A 21,931-nucleotide genomic window follows, 5' to 3' on the forward strand; every position below is an offset into this window, starting at 1 on the left:
GAGTGAAGGGCCATTTAGTTAAATTTTCAGGGCAAATTCCTGGTCTCAAATAGGATAGTAGAGGTCCCTTTGTTTAAAAAAATATTGCAAATGTGGAAGAAAAAAAGGAAGGGCTGTTGAAATTTTTTTTTTCTATTTTAGGTGTCTGTCCTACATAAAATAAAGTTTTGAATTAGCATGCATATCTATCACCATTTTACTCCTTATTCTGAATACAGAAGATAGTGTATTACTGCATCTAAGTATGATTTAATTGGTTCAATTTACTATATATTTTTTACACTAAGTGTGATTCCATATCTTGATGAGTCCAGATGTAGTTATGCTTCTGGTTTACAGCATCCCATTGCTTGCATTTTGTTATTTTTACAAAGCAAATGTCTATCAATCATAGAGATAAATTAGAAAAAACTGTGCAAACATGACACATTGCTAAGATTTTTTCAGCATGCTATGTAATTATTAACCTGATTTTTTGCCATTGAGGGAAGCCGTGAATTACAGATAACATGGATGAAGTTAAATGCTTTTATATTAGATACATTTTCCTATACAGTTTTCTATAGGTATGGCTATACAATATAATTGAAGCTTTGTCAGCCCTGTAGCCTAGCAACAGATAATACTGTTAGGTTACTGAATTGCTCCTGGTTGACAAGTAGGGAGTATTTTTGTGTTTATCATGTTTGCTAATGATGGGATCCTTTCCAAAAGGCTTGTCTTAATCTTAATTAGAGTTTATCAGCAGAGGTCTGCATGACATTGTGCAGACACTGATTTCATAAATAATAAAAAGTGCAAGTGAAAAATTTGGCAGGAGAAGAAGATATTTAAGACCACTGATTCTTGTAAGAGCACCATGAATTTCCAAAATGTAATCAAGTTTGAACTGTGACTCTATTCTTTATTATCGAAACTTGCAGTACACTCCACTGCAGTTTTGACAGCAATTATGAGTATGATTTATAAGCTTCCTGTTAGGAACCAGATCTGTTTGTACAAGAATCTTGATCATAAACATTACAAAGAACAGTAAGTCCACAGTTTTTCAGGGACATCAGGACCTTACTCTTTCATTTTCATAGAAAGTTTTTTGTTTGGGTTGGGTTTTTTTTTTTTTGTTTGTAATTAAGGGTGTTGGTGTTTTTTTAAAGCAGCAGAAATATTTGCAGTGAAAGATGCAGACAAAGAAGAGAACCCTGAAGTAACCTTCCCATTTGGTGGATGTTCTGAAGGTATCAGATAATTGCTTCAGTGCCTGATGTCTTTTGGTAAAGAACTCATGCCAATGCAACTGGAGTGTAATTTTTTGCTCTAGTTTGCACAACATGATATTCTTTAGCTTTCCTGTCTTCTGATGATTAAACAAATGAGCACTTTTAATTCCTTGAATTCTGAACAACAAGAAGAGTTCAAATAAATACACAGTGTTTACAGACATTTTTATTCTTTCTTCTGCTTGACATGTGTGTGTCATATATCAAATGTTTGATTTAACCATAGATATAAAACAATACATTCCGTGCTCAAGACACTTATCTTCGATTTCACAGAACCATAATTACCCTATTCGAGAAAACAGCCTCCCAATGTTACAAAACCTTTTGCTGATCTAAAACCTTCCTTTCTGCACTGGCACAAGAGTAAGACTTTTATTACTACTTTACCAGGTAAAACTCGTAAAACACTTTTCAGTGTATGTGGTTGTGATGGTGACGAAATAGAGTCAGAGGATGCGCAAAACTTCCCGTGCATCCTCTGCAGGAGGCACACATGCTTTTCCTTGCCATTGTCTCTGACGGGCAATATGATTTGTCCAAAGATAACAACACCAGGTGGGAATTGCCCTAAGATAAGAACACCGGGTGGGAATTGCAGGAGGAACTGTCTGGACTGCTCGCATAATGAATGCATTCCAGAGATGGGGGAGCTGCGATGGTTGGATTGACTTTAGTACACATCGGCCTGAAAAGGGTATAAAGTGCTGCTGGAGACTGGGCCACCTGGGCAAACTGCTCTCCCAAGGCTGCAGGCAGTTTCCGTATGGGTTTCTGGCCTCCTTCCCCCGCCCTGTCAGGAACTCCTGCAGGGTACGTCCAGCCCGAAGATAGGGAGCACTCCGTCCAGAATGGGTGAGTAAAAGCCGGCCACATAATATCCTATAGTAGCAAAAGGGGTGCTTTTTTGCTTTGCATTCTGTAAGGCCAAAGACTGTAAACATGTATGTTTCCAGCTGAACCTGTTTATATTATAATCCTTTAGACTTGCTTGTATTGTATACTGCATTGACAATATTTAGACTGTGTGTGAGCAATAAATATAATCAGTATCATACTTCTTGTGCCTGACTAAGAATCTTCTCTCTTCTATGGCAGAATGGGTGACCAATGTATTCATTATGGACAAGAAGAGGCCCAAAATCTGCCATTGCTTTCTGACCAAATTATATAACCATGACAATTTCAGAGGCACTGTCAGTCACCCATCCCTGTTAAAACATCTGTTCATCCTTTCTCTTCCTCTGAGGCCTGTGTCATCTTAGGACTGAGGAACCTTGCCTGGTAGAGCTTTGTAGAACAATTTCACTCCTGTAAGTTATTTCTGAGAAGAGGAACAGTTGGTTAAAAAAAAATCTAGCCAGCTTAATCAGAACTTCATCTCATATAAATAATAGTCCTTCACATTTCTTTATGAAGTCTTCATGCCTTTGCAAATATTTCATGCAAACATCTTCCTATCTCATTCTAATCTCCTCTGGTACTTGGCTACGGCTTCTGTAGTATCCCTTTGAAAGCCCGTTGTTAACTCTGCTCTGTGCTTAATGAAAAGTCGTGCTCCTGAGAGACTGCTGTCTGTATGTCAGTTGTGTCTTAGCCTGTAGAAATGTTTGTGGGAAGAAATTTTTTCCTGATTTTTAGCTGCTACCTGTAAGGAAGCCCTTATCCCTGCCAGAGGTGTCTAGACAGCATAGTAATTCATATGATAGTCACAACTGGAGCTTCCTATTAAATTTGGAAGCCTCTCTCGGGTTCTCTGCACTTGACAGTACTTTTTTCTGTCACTCTTGACTGACTTGTGCTCTTTGGTTGACTCTGCAGTAGAAGGCTCACGAAGACTTCTCTTCCAGTCTTCCTGCTGTGCATGAAGGTCAGCATGTGTGCATTCACTGCATTAAGGGGGAGAAAATCGTTTGCATCTTTCAAAACAGCAGCTCTTGCCTTACTCTGTGCAAGCAAGCATAGAAGGGGACAAGTAGGGATGGCACTGCGTCCTGTCCCAGTGAGTGACTGTTGCTGCAAAGGTGCTGAGCTGCATTTCCAAAAGCTGGAAGAATGCATCTTTTGGGAGTTCATCTGTAGATTTAACTTAACACAATATCATATTCTGATCTAAACGTGGACGTGTATGTCATGATTACTTAAATGCCTCATTTTGTATAGACTGGGATGAGAGAAAACAAAATAACAATGTCCTTCCTGGATCTGAATCCTGCCGAGCTGAAGGTTTGTATTCATATGCAGGAATGGATTTAACTTCTCTAATTCTGATTTTCTTTATTAAGCCAAACTAGAAACGGTTGTGCTTCCAAAACTGTCACACATCCCACCAGGCTGTGCCTGCCGTAGGTGTGACAGTTTGCAGGAGCTGGGTGGAGCAGGCAGCCGGGGTCACTGCTCCCTTCAGCTGTCCGAGTTTAATCTGCTGCTGGACATGAGTCAACGCCCTGAGGAGCTCCAACACCAGGAGCCTGACTCAGCCTTTTAGCTGATCCAGACCGAGTGCAGCTGGAGACCCTGTAATCACTTGTTTTCCTCCCCAAGGGTACATACAGCATGTCAAGATGTTTGCTGGGATAGAGAAAGTCTCAGTTGGTTATTCTGCAGTGACTCATTTTTATTAAGAGATCCAGTGAATAATAAAGTCTAGAAAGAGCTCTTTTTCTGTATTAAAATATACTAAAACATGTGGGTTGATTATTACACCTTCTGTGTATAAATAAGATAAAAGTGCATGTTAATAATGGAAATTAACTGTGTTATGTTTGCGGCAAAAGTACCCAATTTCAGGTTCTCAAATTGCAGTGTGTGTTCCATGTATTTTCATCTACAAGACTAGTTAAGTACACTTTAGGAATGTAGCCTGTTTCTCTCTGGAAGCGGTTTTCTCCCAGTTTAGCTCTGAAGGCTTCTGTATATTACGAGTTATATCAGGCAATATGTCAGATTGTGCTCTTCAAATTATTTTGAATTCCTACTCAGGCGTTAGGATTCTGTATTTGTAGAAATTTTTGGTGCTATTTTCATTTTTCATCTTTGTATTCTCTAGAGGAAATTACTCAGATTTGCATCATTTAATGTTGTAATCTTGGAGACCAGTAAATCTTGGTGTGCTTTTGTCCCTTCACAGTAAATTGTTTGTAAACTTTGTAGCACCTTCAACTTCTGTATTACCAAAGGGTGAATACAAAGACGCTTTTCTGCTTTGAAACTTCTACACCACTTTGAGGTCTGGAAGCTTAGCGTATTTTGCCACTGAAATACACTGTCACTGATGCTTTTTTGTTTGCTCATCTTTGAAAGCTAATAGACTGGTTTAATTAATTGTCCAAGATTTCTCTAAAACAATGTCCTAATTCTTCCATTTAGCTGTGGCATATCATACACTGTTGTTATCTCCTCTACCAGATTTTTGCAACAAGTTGTTTTAAAACTATAATCTCGTTGAAGGGAAAAAATGAAGTGCAGTTGAAAAGGCAGTTATGCCGAAAGATAAACACAGCAATATTACTTATCAAAACGAGTACAGTTTTTGCTTGCCTAATGAATGCAACATATAGCTTTCTCTATATATACAAAACCTGAGGAAAAAAAAAAAGCTTTATAACATATAAAGTATGCAACATTATTTCAGGCATAACTGTATTGGATATGTATCTAGGCCTGAGAGTGTAGATAACACAATATAAGTGCTTTGCCTGTCTAAACATGTTAAATAAATGAGCATTCACTATCTCATTCAAATACATTAGTAGATGTACTCGCATAGTTAATTTTCTTTTTAATGCACTACACGTGACATTTGCGGCACAGAGCTATAGTGTATCTTACTGTTTGATGAAAGTTCTTCCACTTCCCCTCCTTCCCCCCGCTTTTAAACAAACCTTTATTTGAATAAGCCTTTATGAAACAGATCTTTGGCATATCTTCTTTTCAGGAAGTTCAGTCTGTAAGCAGAGATAAAGCAGTCATGTTACGAAGAATATTACATAAGGGAAGATTTTTTAGAGAAAGAGGGTGACAAACATAAGGGAGGGGAAGAACGCCCTTAAGAGGAAATCTGATTTCTTTCTTGCAGCTGTTTGGTTTTACTGAGCTGTGATTTGCTATTCAAAATAAAACAAGCTTGGAGTTGAGAAAAAATTTACAGGAACTTTGGTGAAAATTATAATGAGAGAAGTGCTGCATAAGTTATTTTCACCTATATCTTGATTTTCATAATGCTGGCTTTTTAGGAGACAAAATGAAAAATTAAAATAATTATTCATGCTGCAAATAGTTAGGAAAACTATCCCCAAATTGGTTTTCTTATACATGAAAATTCCTGTGTTGGTAGAAGGAAGACAGGAAAAGTAAAAACTGTATGCCTCTTTACCTTAAATAAACCACCGAAATTTTTCTAAAATGAGAACTGTGAAGAGAGCACTCATGTAGTAAGTTCTGGAATTTGATATTGTCAATTAAATCTTTCTGCTTTTTCTTTCCTGCAGGAGGGCAGCTTTGGTGTACCACGACCAAGGCCATCTCAGAGGGTGAAGAGCTGGTTGCCTTTGTTGTGGATTTTGACTCAAGGCTGCAAGCTGCCAGTCAGATGACACTCACAGAAGGCATGTACCCCGCCCGCCTGCTGGACTCCATACAGCTGCTCCCGCAGCAAGCTGCCATGGCATCTATTTTGCCTACAGCTATTGTGAACAGTAAGTGAGGAACTCTATTCCCTGGCGGATCTTTAAAACACTGACTATCTTTAAAGTACTGACTCTAAGGGACACGTGAAAAGCTAATGCAGCAATGGTGAATTCGTGACCGCAGAAACCACACCACAGCTCAAAGGCTGCTTTTGTTCCCCCATCTTCTCAGATAAAAAAAGCTGGAAGAGCAGTCTGGCAAAGCCTCACCCAGAGTACCTGCCCTCGTGTGGAGGTTCTGTGATCTGTTCCCAGAGGCAATAGGATTAGAAACTGTTAAAAAAAGTAGATGAAATCGGCTAGCTCTCAAAGTCCAGCCTCTGCTGCTCAAGTAAGCTTGTTGCTTACCACTGCAGTTTCCGGTAATAATTCATGATACTCAGAAAAAGAAAAGAAACACATCCTTTCAGTGACTGTTTCAAAATGCAGCAGAAATCATGCCTTAGAGCAGCCCTGATTTATTGTAGCATCTCCACTCAATGTGGTTAACCAAGAATGTTTTTACATCTTCAGGTCATCAATGGGCTTTATCATGGATAAAATGCAGCATGCATTCAAGTGCTGTCCTTAGAGAGGAGGGACATGAGTGTTCCTGTACTGGGACAATTCAACTCAAATTAAAGTTTACATTTTTTAACTTTTGCTTATGCAAGTTTACCTGCTGTTTACCTTACACAGCCCTAGCTCCTCATCCTCCTTTCTAAGTACTTTTCAAGTATATTACCATGACAAGTCATCACTTAGATTTAGATTGCACATTCTTAGCTCTCAGCACTTTGCAAGTCTGTCCATTTAGACCCCATGCTGGAGCACTTGCTCCTGCTTCCCATGGTTTCTAAGTATTCTAATTCGTTATAATGAACTACTGAACACAGTATTTCATGTGCACATGCACACGTGAGCATGTGATCTGACACTCAGACTCACACCTGACAATACTGAGCCTTGAGCAGTCACAACATCTTCAAGCTCTTCACACAGGACTAGTTAAAATATCCCTGGTAACACATTTCATTCCATGTTTTCCTTTCAGTTTATCTTTCCTTTTTAATTGCTTATCTTCTGGTAAACAATTTTGATAGCTACATATTTAATGTTAGCCTGTTTTTAAAGATAAACCTTCAAATGCCCTTATCATCGAAGTCTTCTCTTCCAAGCCTGAGTTGGAGCAGCCTCGTGCCCTTTAGCTAAGCACATTCATTTCTACCCCACCAGTGGGGCAGCTGTGAGCTGACATACCTGCTCACAGAACCAGCAATTAGGATTGCACAGGACCTTGCCAAAATAAGGTGTCAGAAGCACCTAACATGCCACTAACTAACGTTACCACTGTTAGGGGAGGCCTATTTTTAGCCAACAGGGAAAGGAAGGAAAGCTGAAAAGCAGAAAAGGAGCTGCTACAGTGGGTTACCTTACCTAAAGGGCACTGCTTGTTTCAGCTGAGATAATATTCTTGTGTAAATCTACAAGGCCAACTCTGGGCTTTGGCAAAGTAGTCAGATTTCTACAACATCACATTTTGGAAACATTTTTTTGTCAGCACTGACTTTTGCAGAGCCCTGGAAAGCCACACTGACCATTGCTAAGAGGAGTCTTTAAGTTTATGGTGCATCAGCTCTGGCTATACAAGTTTAGCAGCAACTCAAAGTAACTTCTGTGTTCTTGACTCAAGGAAAATGCTCAGAACTTTCCGCATCAGTCCCAACTCTTCTTCTGATCATTGTTGAGTTGGTATAATTCAGTTTCTTCATTAAAGTCTTGAACTAGAAGTTGAGCAACAAGCTGAGTGAACCTCTAGATTTGGAGTGAGCCATCTCTTAAGCATTCCTTTTCTAGGTCTCTGAAAAAAAATATTGGTTTTGTACCTTGTTTGGGGGATTTTTTATGTTTCCTAACATTTGCTAAAAACAAAATTAGAATATCACCTTTGACTCATTCAGCTTGAGGCTGAATGTTTCATTATATGAAAGTATCCATCGAAATAAATTCCAATATTTTGGTTTTAAGTAATTAAAATATTAGCTTCAAGTAGCTTTTATCTGTTTTGCATCACTTTAGAGTAGTAATAGTTTCAGATCCCATCCGTATATATTGTACTCCCTGAAATCCCATCCTCTCACCATGCAAAACTCCTCAAATGCATTTCCTCTGCTTGGCATGTAATGGGAGTCACATATTCACTGTGCATAACTGCAGCTACAGACTGTCCAGGCCATCTAACCCATAGGAAATAAAGATGGCTGGAAGTCAAATTCATTAAGATAATCAGAAAGTTCAATTCTGTGATGGAATGCAGTCAAATGAATTCAAATAGGATAAGTTGCCCATATCAGAATTTCCTATTAGTACTTTTGGACTTTCTTTTCTGTGGAAACACCAACAGTTCAACTTTTTTAAACCATTTGAGGCCAAAACCAAATGTTAAAGTGTCACCTTTAAAGCGAGGTAGACATTTCAAATGATGCAAGCTGTATCACTAATGTTTTAATAGTGGTGTATGTTGGAATACTAACTGCTCCATTAAGTGTTTGTGTCTGAAATCCATGCACAATTATTCAGTGGCAAAGGGAAAAATAGAAATTGGTAGTGGTATAAATATTTTTTGCAAATTCATGAGCAGAAAAATAGACAAGCATTAGCATTGCAATCAGAGAAGCAATGTAAATTTTGGCTGCATTTGTAAATATTTAGCAAATAAAAGACTCATCCATGTCAATGGGTTGGAATCTTCCAACTTTGTTCACCCAAAGGAATTGAAACAGAGCAGTTGTCCTATACACATCAATATTTGAAATTAAACATAAATTGTCATGAATGGTAATTAATTACATCATCAGCTACACATGCCATGTTTTCAGAGCAGCCAGCCATTCTTCAAAACTAAGTTTATTACAGTCTCTAGCAGCTCTTTGCATTCTGAAGTCAGGGGGAGTTTCCATGTTGATCAAGATGTGTTTTGATGTTGACTGCAATTGCCTGCTCCTGAGGTCAGCTGTCACAGTCTGAAGTTACTCATAATTTTATCCTCTCTTAGTCTCAAAAACAGTCAAGAGGTGTCCACACCAGATGCAGAGAATAGTTCTATGCCTGTGATAATTCCTGAAATCTATGCATGAATGGGAATAGTGTTCATTGACTTAAGCCAAAGGTGTAGAAGGGACTGTTGTCATGATTTAGCAATATAAACAAGTTCCAGTGTTCAAGTGTGGATCCTGTCATAGTTTAATTTACTGGTGCAGATGTGCCCCAAAAGAGCAAGGATTTCTCTTGTTCTTACTGATAGGATGGAAGGTTCACCTTTCAGAAAGATCAGATAGATCTTTTGTCTTTCTGAGATGTATACACAACAGGTTCTCTGTCCTTTGACAGGGTATTAACACACAAATATCTGTCCACTTTGTGTAAAAATACCATATCCATTATAACTCTTCACATTAGTAAAGTGTGTAGCCTCTAATGCATGATCAAAATCCCAACTTCTGCTGTTGAAAACACTCTGTGCAACCTCTGCATGGTCTCTCCTCAGAGGGGTGCTGACACTTCGGGATAGGAGACAATGAAAAATTGCCTTATTTTTAGTAAATATCCTCTATGCATAAGGAAAAGTGGAAAACCAACAAGTTACTGAAAACAAGAGGACAAAAAAGACCTAAGAAATTTCAATTTCTATAATTAATAAGAATAGGAACCAAGGAAATAGACATGCTGCTTAGAATAATATCACATTCAATATGATAGGATCTTAAGGAAAAGTAGTCTATTCTTGCCTCCTGGATATCAGAACAAAAGGATTTTACAGTAATAAATGCATAAGCATACTGAAAATACACATTCTTCAGAATGTTAGCACTCAAAAATTCCAAAGCCCAGAGCTGGAAGTCTTGTGCACACAGAAAAATTGAAAGATGTCACCTAATAAGTAGTGATGTATTGAACATACAGCATAGTTCCTTAATTAGTATTGCATGTTCCCAACAAACATTTAATTTAATTTAATTTTTAAAAGTAATTGTGTGCCAAAAGCTTGTAGCAGTTTTCTTTATGCACCTTTTTAAAAAAATGTCCTTTTGAAAGAAACAACTATCTCCCATGTTAGTTTCTCATCTGCAAGTGACATTTTAATAAACCCATTTCTCTGTTTTCAATGTTTTATTAAATAAGTATTTTTTTTAATGGGAAAGGGAGGGAAATTAATCTAGCTGTGTTAATTGGTTGGGACCAAGTGAACTGTGACTAACCTGCACCTGCTTATACTTGCTTGTAGAGGACATATTCCCTTGCAAATCCTGTGGCATTTGGTACCGAAGTGAGCGGAACCTGCAGGCCCATCTCATGTATTACTGCAGTGGGAGGCAAAGAGAGGGGCCACAGCTGTCAGAGGAGAGTGAGGACAGTGCTCAGCAGATATCCAGTGTCTGCCCCTTTCCACAGTGCACCAAAAGCTTTTCAAATGCAAGAGCTCTGGAAATGCACCTAAATTCTCACAGTGGTAAGTATCATGTATTTTAATGTATCATCTTCTAGATTTAGCTTTCTGAAGAATTATTCACTATAGATATTCAGTAGACCAAACATATGCAAGCATTGCATGTAGATTATACCGAATTGCCAACAGTTTCTGACCTGTGTTCTACACCAAGTACCTCTCCCAAGTAACCAGTGTCATTTGTCTCATTTGCTAATTGTCATTTGAATGTTGTCTCTCTCTTAATGTGGGCACACACACATACAGGCAGCATTTCTTTACTGGTGAAGGTATGGTCAGGAGTCCAGACACAATCAATTGCTGCAGGATTCCAGCTACCAAGCATACACACAACCTGAGTACATGTCCTTCTGAAGTATTATCTTCCTCCTTAGCCCTAGAGGAGGCTTCTTAGGCAAAAAGCTCTAAGGATCATGGTCCACAACTCTCTGCTTTTACCAGGTCACTTGTTGCATAAAAAAATTACTGTTTGATAGAAAGATTCTTTTCCCTTCTTATAAATACAAAATGGGGATTGTGTTTTAGAATCACAAAATACAGAGAATCATAGGTTTGTCTAGGTTGGAAAAGATATTTGAGATCATCAAGTCCACCACTAAATCATGTCCCACATTACATGGTGTAGATGACCAGTTTTGAATTGAATTAGGGCTGGAAACACAATAAAGAGTTTGCAGGACATTTTGCATTGGAGTTTTTAGGAAAGACTGCAGGGTCAGCGTGTTGTGTGTTTGATGTCTGGTGTACAGAGCTGCTTCTGGAAAGAAGCAAGGGCTCTACAGGTGTTCCTGATCCTCCTTCAAATGAATGGAGTCCAAAGGACATTAATGGGTGCTTTAATCACGAAAGAAAGCCTTATTTGGCTGCAGTGTAAGAACTCCTGGGGCATGCATAGTCTACTCAGTGGATCTGGTGAAGTGAAAAATGTTCCTCTGATACTTGGATATCAATTGCAATTCTAAAAGGCAACATACTGCCTTGGAGGAGTTTGGTACCTCCCAGAAAAGGACTAGAAGGGTGCTGAGTGAAAACGCAGAAAACCCTTAGTCATTCATCATCAATGGTCCCCTGTTATCCAAGAGGAGGCAGTCACAGAACTGCTGAGCTGCTTGGATGTTTAGAAATCTATGAGCCCAGATGGGATCCATCCCAGGGTGATGAGGGAGCTCGCAGATGAGCTTGTGAAGCCACTCTCCATCATTTACCAACTGTCCTGGCTCACTGGTGAGGTTCCAGATGACTGGAAGCTGGCCAATGTGACACCCATTCACAAAAAGGGTGGGAAGGAGGATCCTGGTAATTATAGACCAGTTAGCCTGACCTCAGTACCTGGTCAGGCAATGGAAAAGTTTATATTGAGTGTCATCATGCAGCACTTATAGGGTGGCCAGGGTATCAGACCCAGCCAGCATGGGTTTAGGAGGGGTCAGTCATGTTTGACTAACCTGGTCTCCATTTATGACCAAGTGGCCCTCCTGGTGGATGCAGGAAAGGCTGTGCATGTTATCTATTGGGACTTCAGCAAGGCCTTTGACACTGTCTCCCACAGCACACTCCTGGGAAAGCTGGCAGCCCACAGCTTGGACAGGAGCACTCTTTGCTGGGTTCAGAACTGGCTGGGTGGCTGGGCCCAGAGAGCGGTGGTAAATGGTGCTGCATCCAGCTGGGGGCCAGTCACCAGTGGTGTCCCTCAGGGGTCTGTGCTGGGGCCAGTTCTGTTCAATATTTTTACTGATGACATGGATGAGGGGATTGAGTCTTCCATTAGTAAATTTGCGGATGACACTAAACTGGAAGCGTGTGTCATTTTGTTGGAAAGTAGGAGGACCCTGCAGAGAGACCTGAAATGATTGGATGGATGGGCAAAGTCCATTTAGATGGTGTTTAATAAGTCCAAGTGCCAAGTCCTGCATTTTGTCCACAATAACCCCCTGCAGCATTATAGGCTGGGGACACTGTGGCTGGACAGTGCCCAGGCAGAAAGGGACCTGGGGGTGCTGGTTGACAGCTGACTGAACATGAGCCAGCAGTGGCCTGGTGGCCAAGAAGGCCAATGGCATCCTAGCCTGTGTCAGGAATAGTGTGGCCAGCAGGAGCAGGGAGGTCACCCTTCCCCTGTACTCGGCACTGGTGAGGCCATATCTTGAGCGCTGTGTCCAGTTCTGGCCCCTCAGTTTGGGAAGGACCTTGAGATGCTCGAGCACATCCAGAGGAGGGCAACAAGGCTGGTTGGAACACAAGCCCTGTGAGGAACAACTGAGGGAGCTGGGGCTGTTTAGCCAGGTATTTTTCTCCAGGCAGCAACTGACAGAACCAGAGGACGCAGTCTTAAGCTGTGCTAAGGTAAATATAGGTTGGATATTAGGAAAAAAGTTTATTATGGAAAGAGTGATAAAGTACTGGAATTGTCTGCGTGGGGAGGTGGTGGAGACACCATCCCTGGATGTGTTTAAAAAAAGACTGAATGTGGCAGTCAATGCCATGGCTTAGTTGGGGTATGTGAGCTGGGATGGACTCAATGAACTTGAAGGTCTCTTCCAACCTAATGACTCTGTGTGATTCTGTGTGACTTAGAGGTCAGATCTTTCTGTGCCTCAAGATACTATCAGGCTATTGCAGTTTTCTGTTTGTTGCCTAGCAAATATTTCACTGTTCAGTAAACCAGCTGAATCATAGGCTACAACAGCTTCAATAAGATCAGGTGCATGCAGCCCAATATGTCTTACAGCCTGGTAATTATAACCAGATACTCTGGGAGGATTACAGATGAATTTCTCCCCATGCAGAGGAAAACTGAAATATTAGCCATTGTGCAAAAGATTTGCTTCAACTATTTGCATTTATTGACATACCACTGGCTTAGGTGTTGAGGGTTTTGAGCCATGAGCTGTGAGTGACCATGTCTGCATGTAATCTAGAGATCTATGTTCCTTGAAAGACATAGATCTGAGATTGTGGTGAATTTCCAGTAAGAATCTTTAGTTATTTCCTGGAAGAGAGGCTAAACCTCAGGCCTTTCCCTTTCTTTTTTAGTCACAAAGTAGTCTATTCAATCATTCTTGCTCTCTTTCCTATCCTGCCAGTCCTATTTTTCTATACAGATTATCACAAGTTATAACACCTTCTGCAGTAGAAATGAAACATTCCTTTTCCAAATGTCTTGTAATCTTTGGAAGCCCCGTGTTTGCTTCAACTGCTATTACTGTTCCCACTGGAGGCTCTAGCAGACCTAAAGCACTGGAATGCAGAGCCCTGATGGAAATGCAAAGTCCCATAGAGACTGCTGTCACTGTATCACATGATGGGGAAGCATGTGAAGCACCATCTCATGTCAGTGGAGGGGCTAAAGCCTCATGTGGCCTCCTGGGGAATGAGTGCCTGATGGGAAACAAAGTGCTGGCTAACGTGCTGGGTATCTCCTTGGTTCCCTTCTGGCCTCTGAGGCCAAGAGCAGGTCAAATTCCAGATGTCACTCACAACTTGGGGGGTCACTGATGCTAGGGAAGAAGCAAGGACCTCCAGGTACAACAATGTGACTACCCACAGAGTGAGATACAATATTCTTACAGTTCTGTATTGTTCAACTACTACATACCTACTTCACCTGACTGAGGTGTGGTATATGTGCATATGTGTAGGCAGAATAAATACTCATTTTAAATTCTGAAAGTCATCCCTATCAATATTTTTTGTTTCTGTTGTCTAAAATGCAACTAGAATCTGTGGTGTTGCAGTAGAGAAATCTGGTCTTATCTCTTTTTAAAGCATTTTCAGTTTCAAAATGCCATGAAACATGGAGTTTTTTGTTTAATCGGTGATTGTAAGATGTCTTTGAATGTACTATTCTTGATAAAGTGGTAGTGATTTCATGAAGAAAAGGTGTCATCATAAACTACATCATAACCTTGAACCTCGTGACCTCAGTGTGCTTTGTGTGCATTCAAAATTTCCAGTGATTGTGTATGGAGAACATAATGTGTCCCTTTAGTTGTAACTGTAATTTCTGAGACCCTTCATTTAGAATAAGTCCAGTATATTTTTATCCTTTCCCTTGTTCTTTCTCTCTCTGCAGCTCTGATGAGTGCATGCAAATACTAGGGCTCTCCAAAGCAGAGCAAAAGTCTGGGAATAACCTAGCAGTTCAAGGAAAAACCAATTCGAGTATTTTCAGGGTGACTAATACCATTTCATTAGAAGAAAATTAGTCATTCTCACTGCACTTGTACCTTCTGTGCAGCTGATTTCCCGGTATTCTTCATGAGGGGCAAAATGGTCACTTTATTTTGTATTTTGCTTGTTTTTTCTGTAGGAGTGAAAATGGAAGAATTTCTCCCACCCGGTGCTAGTCTGAAATGCACAGTTTGTACTTACACTGCAGATTCAGTGATTAACTTTCATCAGCACCTGTTCTCGCATCTTACTCAAGCTGCCTTTAGATGCAATCACTGCCATTTTGGCTTCCAAACTCAGAGGGAGCTACTGCAGCACCAAGAGTTACATGTCTCTGGCAACAAAATTCAGAGAGAAAGTGACATTGAACACTCTCCAAGTGGAAATGAAGAAGGTTTACAGCCAGCAACGGACCTGTTGAGCAGAAATGATGTTCCCCAGAGCCAAAAGACCATGCAGACTAAAGATGCAAGTTCTGATACAGAGCTTGATAAATGTGAAAAAAAGGCTCCACTTTTCCTTCCAAACCAGAGGCCAGAAACCCAGCCTGCAGCAAATAAGCAGAGTTTTTCATATACCAAAATAAAATCTGAACCATCCAGTCCAAGACTTGCTTCATCACCAGTTCAGCCTAATATTGGTCCTTCTTTCCCAATGGGACCTTTTCTTTCCCAGTTTGCTTTTCCCCAAGACATCACTGTGGTTCCTCAGGCTTCAGAGATATTAGCCAAAATGTCAGAACTGGTCCATCGGAGGCTGAGGCATGGAAGTAGCAATTATCCACCTGTAATTTACAGTCCTTTGATGCCTAAAGGGGCTACATGTTTTGAATGCAACATAACATTCAATAATTTGGACAACTATTTGGTACACAAAAAGCATTACTGCAGCAGCCGATGGCAGCAGATGGCAAAGTCACCAGATTTTTCCAGTGTTCCAGAAAAAATGCCTGAAGCTGTAAGTCCCAGTAATGGTCAAAGCTCTATAAACATCCTGAATCCAGCTCCTCACACATCAGATCCAGAAAATCAACTTCTGCAGACATCTTGCTTAAACTCTTCCAATGTTTTAGATTTGATTGGGCCAAACAATAAAAGTCATGAAAAAGACTTTACTGCACAGCCTAAGAAGTTGTCAGCTGCAAGCAATGGTGATGAGAAGATAAATGGAAAACCTTCTGATGTGAAGAATCCCAATGCTCCCTTAGTAGAGGGGGAGAGTGACCCTAACAAGACCACGTGTGAAGCTTGCAATATTACTTTCAGCAGACATGAGACCTACATGGTCCACAAGCAGTATTACTGTGCCACTCGCCACGATCCCCCGCTGAAGAGGTCCGCTTCCAACAAAGTGCCTGCCATGCAGAGAACAATGCGTACTCGGAAGCGAAGGAAGATGTATGAGATGTGCTTACCAGAGCAAGAGCAGAGGCCACCACTAGTTCAACAGCGATTTCTAGAAGTTGCTAATCTTGGCAATCCTTGTACATCTACTCAAGAGTCAACGGAGGGTCTTGGGGAATGTTACCACCCACGATGTGACATCTTTCCAGGAATAGTCTCGAAGCATCTGGAAACATCACTGTCTATTAACAAGTGTGTTCCAGTTTCAAAGTGTGATACTGCCCACTCCACCGTGTCTTGCTTGGAGATGGATGTGCCAATAGATCTCAGTAAAAAATGCTTACCCCCATCAGAGAGGACGTCCACTTCTCCCAAAAGGCTGCTGGACTACCATGAGTGCACCGTATGCAAGATCAGTTTTAACAAGGTTGAGAACTACCTGGCTCACAAGCAGAATTTTTGTCCTGTCACTGCTCATCAGCGTGGTGACCTGGGACAACTTGACAGTAGTAAGGTGTTTCAAAACCCAGAAAGTGAAAGAAACAGCCCAGATGTCAGTTATGAAAGAAGCATAATCAAATGTGAAAAAAATGGAAACTCAAAACAGTCCTCTCCTAATGGAAACTTATTTTCCACACACTTAGCAACACTTCAAGGACTGAAAGTCTTTAGTGAAGCGGCCCAGCTTATTGCTACAAAAGAAGAAAACAAACATTTGTTTCTTCCACAATGCCTTTACCCTGGAGCAATAAAGAAAGCTAAAGGAGCAGATCAGCTTTCTCCATATTATGGAATAAAGCCAAGTGATTACATTTCTGGTTCTCTCGTCATTCATAATACTGATTTAGATCAAAGCACAAATACAGAAAGTGAATCTCCTAAAGGCCAGGCACCTTCAAATGGATGTGCTGTGCAGAAGAAAGAATCTCTTCCACTACTGCCGAAAAACCGAGGCATGGTAATAGTTAATGGGGGACTAAAACAGGAGGAAAGACCTGCTGCTAACCCACAGCAAGAGAACATTTCCCAGAATCCTCCACATGAAGATGGGCACAAGTCTCCTTCTTGGATCTCTGAGAATCCCTTAGCTACAAATGAAAACGTCTCTCCAGCAATTCCTACAGCAGAGGAACAGTTGTCTAGTATAGCTAAAGGTGTGAATGGCTCTACCCAGGCTCCAACCAGTGGAAAGTATTGCCGACTGTGTGACATCCAGTTCAACAATCTCTCAAACTTTATAACTCACAAGAAGTTTTATTGCTCTTCACATGCAGCAGAACATGTCAAATAAAACAATCGGTCACCTTTGGTACATGTGTTAGCATATTGTTCCATGCAGTTTAAAGAAAGCTGTTTGAATTACATCTGGACAATCAGGAGATTTCACTATTGCTGAGTTGAAGACTTAAAGGTGTAATTTCATTACAGTCCATTAGTAAAGTGTATTATTGGTGCCATTTTCAAAAATATTAATTTATTTTACCAGCAGTATTCATAGCTGTAGTTATGTTATTTTTTATTTAAAAACTTTATATTAAAGTCATTTGTAATGTTATTGTATAGTTATTGTGTAGCACATATGGTTTGCACTGTATAGTAGATTTTAAAGAAAATAGTCGCAAACAATACAGAAAAGCATTTTAGAAATAGCTTCAAAAGCACTTGTGTATTCTGATTTTTTTTCTTATATGCTGTTGCAGATATATGTATATGCTAAAATATAACTTGCAAAGAAGTTTCAACTATGCTGTAAAGTTCGCCTTAAAATTTCAATTTTTTTGAACAATTGGGCTCAGTTTGCACTTTATATTTTAGCACATACAGTACCTTAGTCATTAGGCTTTGCATTTGTATGTAGCAGTATGTTTCTGTCCACTTTCTTAATCTGAAACGTACGTTAAATGAAGATGGCATTTTCTTTCTTGTATAGTACTTGTATTTTCTTTCGCTGATGCATCTCTGTCTCAATTTTTAAACTTTGCTGTTAAATGCAATACTTTATAAAGAATGAACAAAATTACTGGAAGCAGTATTGTAAGAAATGAGGTCATATCAATCAGTTTTATCTTTTGAAAGGCACAGTCTAAAACAAAACCCTAAACTCAATGCTGCAATTATGAATCTAATTCATATATAAGATATATTTAAATATAAGAGTAGCAATACTGCAACTGGTGATCACAAAGATAATGTTCTACTTCTGATAGAAATAATTTCTCAACAAATGTTGTTACTATGCATGTATATGGATGGAATAAAATTCCAGATAATTGGAGAAGTTTGGCTGTAATTTCTTTAATTTTTTTTTAAATTTTGTTTTTCAAGTTTGATTTAGAGTTCACAAACTGTGAAAAAGCTCTTAGGAAGAAGCTAACATTGCCTGGAAGCAAAATATTCAAAGAGACAATGAGTACAAAGGATGCCTCCACTTCCAGGGAGTCCCTGCTGTCAGGTCACTAGTGCAGCTGGGTCTAAGACTGCCCAGTGAACTAAAACTTAAAATGTGAGGGTCTGAAACCAGGAAGGCTCTTCTCTTTACTGGTGCCAAGGAACACATACTTCCCTGACAGTATCTCCTTATGTCAAATTCAGTGGAACAATCTCCTTCCTAATACCTCTGGTAGGATTCTTCATGTGTTCAGTGTTCTTATATGAAAACAAGGTGATTCATTTCAGAGAACAGCAATTTGCTCCACTAATTCAGTATAGAAATATTGGTCAATAATTTATGTTATATTAAAATCTGAACTCATGCACAATTAGTACCATTCACTTGCAATTGTTTGGTCTCCTTTACACCATTTTCATTAAAAAATTAAGATTATAAAAATGACCTATTGATGCAATTTCATCTTTCATCCTACAAATTCGAAAGAAAAACCATGATCTGAATAGTTACATAAACTATTGCATTTTAGTTCCTGTATCAGCCAAAGAAACAACTGAGAACAAGCTACACAAAAGGATGGTATTTCAGCAGAGCAAACAGTCATAGTCTAGCATAAGAGCATACAATGGCCCTGGCTTTCAGCAACCCCATTTCTGTGAAGTTTTTAACTGAAACTGTCCTTTTTTTTATTATTTGTAAGTGTAGCTACGTGTAACCCAGTAGCAAAAATAATAAACACTTCAAAACTATAGTTAGCAATTTTGCTGGTTAGCCGGGCTTTAAATACAGGTCAAGAGTGCTTAAAATTGTACTAAGTCTCACTTGCAACAAAGGTAGCAGATGTATACATTCATTTCAGTAGGGCCAAAGTTGGTCCAATGGCAAATACTTCAGATAATAACACTTGTGAAGGAGAAAAAGCATTACAATCACAGGGAGAATAAAATGAGCAAAATGTTCATGATTATCAATTAAGCGTTCATTAGAAAATAGACCAGGATATCTAAGACATCACAATATTTGAAATAGATAGTATATTTTAGCCTTTTTGGTGGCAAACAATTATTTTAAAGATTATCCATCATGCAATAATGGGTTAAAGAACTAAGTGATCACATCTGGATTGAAATAGCCTAATTCTGAAAGATCCACATAAACAGATGAAAACTTTTTAGGTGAAGCTGGTAAGAAGGCCATAGGTTGTGTAATTTACAATTGCAGAGCTCTAGGGGTGTGTTTAGACAGTGAGAAAGTAAAGGAAAATACCAGGGTTAAAGCAAATACCTAGTTGAGAAGTGATCCTGAAAGAGAAAAGCCTTATCACAAACGGTTTCTGATCCAGAAATGCTGAGGGTTCCTGATATATTCCAGAGGTAAATTAAAGCCTGCCATGCTTCATTATATTCTTCCCACTGGCTAGTCCAATTTCTTTCACACAACAGAATAATTCTGCTAGCGTTTTCTCTTTATAAATCACCTATTTGGTCGACTGCTTCCATTTTTACAAGTTCAAAATAAGCACAACCTGTTCATCTGTGGGTGCAGAGTTACTCAATTGTAAACACATTTTATATATTTTAGTCACTTCACAGGAACAACTGGCAACTCTGACATGTGCTAAGCCCCTAAGTTATACATCACACTCTATGAAAGTAAAAATGTACACAAGCTAGGTGGGTAGCAGATACCAATATTTTAATATTTTTATACATTTTTTTAAAAAAAACAGAAAGCATTTTTAAAAAGCTGTTCACATAGATGGGTTCAGGAACTGTGTTTTCCCATTACTTTATAGACTGTTTTCAATTGTTTCACTTTTTTATTGCACTCTTTTTTTTTTTTTAATTTGCTCATAATTTTAATTTGAAATAAGAACATAAACACCTTGACCAGCCAGAAATCTCTCTCCTGTCTCTTAAACCAGTTTGCACAGTATGGACCTAATCCCAGCTTGAGGCTTAAAGCACCTCTACATTTAAGTCATAACTATTGTTTACCGAAATAAACTACTTAAATCTGGTTTTTGACCATGGGGTTATTTGTGTTCTCTTCAGATTATATCTACATGTTTGTCCAAGGTGGTAAGCTGCCTATTGCTAAAAGCCTCTCCTCCCAAGTTCTTCTTTTAGATTTTTGTAGGGTTATTAATTTTTTTATCAAATCACCTATGCAAAAGGACTCCATCCTTAGTCTTTCACACCTGGAATTCAGCAGGAAACAGAGCATCCCAGTTAAATGGTTTGGATCCCTTAATCCCTGTCAGCTGGTGTCAGTAAATAAATCTTTGGGGCTATGGGGTGAACAGCTCAGCAAAAGGCATTCAAATATTTCCTGGGTTTATGTTATAAAAAATAAAATTGCTCCACTTGAAGACTTAATATTTAGAAGAGCTGGTTCCTGCCTAAATCCCTGTGTACTGATTGCCTGGCAGGTTTTACATTCAACTTTTGGGTTTTTTAAGGAAGATTTCCTTATTCAAAAAGTATCCCATCCACAAGCAGTGCTCAGAACTAACTTGGCCACATCCCTGTCTGCCTAATTTATGTGTTATTATCCCAAATTCAGATTCTGAAAGGCAGTTGTGAGTCCTCATTCATATCACATTCATCCCACAATCTTTCCAGTTTTCACAGAACAATGGTGATTTTTTTCTTTGTAGAAAAGAAACAGTAAAGCATATTGCTACAAGCTGATGTCTGCTTGTCTTGAAGTGATTGTGATAACATCATGATTCTGGTGACATCTTCTCCTTATTGCAAATAATCATAAAACTACATCATAGATATTGCTGTGGATCCACACTCCTAAATTTCTCAGTCTCTCATTTCCACTAGAAAACTATTGACAATGTTCATTGTCTACACTGTCTGCAGGAATGTAGAAGTCAAATCCTAAACATAATAGAGTATGAATAAGGTGATTTCTCCCTTGTACAATAAACACTGCACCACTGGCAAATGGAGAAGGAAAAAAATAATAAATAAAAAACCCTGATGTAGAAATTAAAAAATTAAATCAATTCCAGCACCACAATCAAGATGACATGTAGGTGGGCTAATTCACTTCACTGAATGTACATACATAAGCTGTGAACCAGAAGCCACTCTAAAACAGTGGAACTGAGATGGCACTCTGAGAAGCCTGGAAAACCTGACTGAAAGAAAATTCCATGTTGAGTATAATGGATAAAGGGTAGTGTGGGATAAACTTACTGAGGGGCAAAGAAGATAAGGAAAAAGGGAAGCAGCAGTTTGTTAATCCCAAGAGTGTAGTATGGGTACACTGATGGCTGCAGAAGGCAGCAGTTACAAGGCATCAGCACTATAAAAATGCTACATGTCCCTGGAGGCCTGAGAGAGGCTAAAATACCCATGGACAAAATCCTTGGAAGTTTGCTCCCAAATTCTAAATATTGCCAATGCAAGGTTCTGGCTTCTGTGGTCACCTTTTCCCCAAGGCTGACAATGGGGAAGAGAACCACAAGTCACAAGTCTTTTGACCTTCCAGGTCACCTTCACAGCTGGCGTGTTGTGCTGCCATGACCCGTGCAGGACAGACATCCACAGAGCAGATATGGG

General features: G+C 39.4%; 1 protein-coding gene across 5 annotated transcripts in view; it reads left to right on the forward strand.

Annotated features, from left to right (window-relative positions):
• ZFPM2 (zinc finger protein, FOG family member 2) overlaps positions 1-18,239 on the forward strand; it is a 308,676-nt gene extending 290,437 nt beyond the window's left edge. For all 5 annotated transcript variants that reach the window (XM_038129008.1, XM_038129009.1, XM_038129010.1 and 2 more), the window contains 3 exons: positions 5,768-5,974; positions 10,230-10,454; positions 14,761-18,239. In XM_038129008.1, the coding sequence (XP_037984936.1) occupies positions 5,768-5,974; positions 10,230-10,454; positions 14,761-17,255 (2,927 nt within the window). In that variant the 3' untranslated portion in view covers positions 17,256-18,239. The remainder of the gene's footprint in view (positions 1-5,767; positions 5,975-10,229; positions 10,455-14,760) is intronic.
• The last annotated feature ends 3,692 nt before the right edge of the window (positions 18,240-21,931 follow it).

The sequence above is a fragment of the Motacilla alba genome, chromosome 2 (genome assembly GCF_015832195.1).
Source record: "Motacilla alba alba isolate MOTALB_02 chromosome 2, Motacilla_alba_V1.0_pri, whole genome shotgun sequence".
In the NCBI taxonomy this organism is placed as follows: Eukaryota; Metazoa; Chordata; class Aves; order Passeriformes; family Motacillidae; genus Motacilla; species Motacilla alba.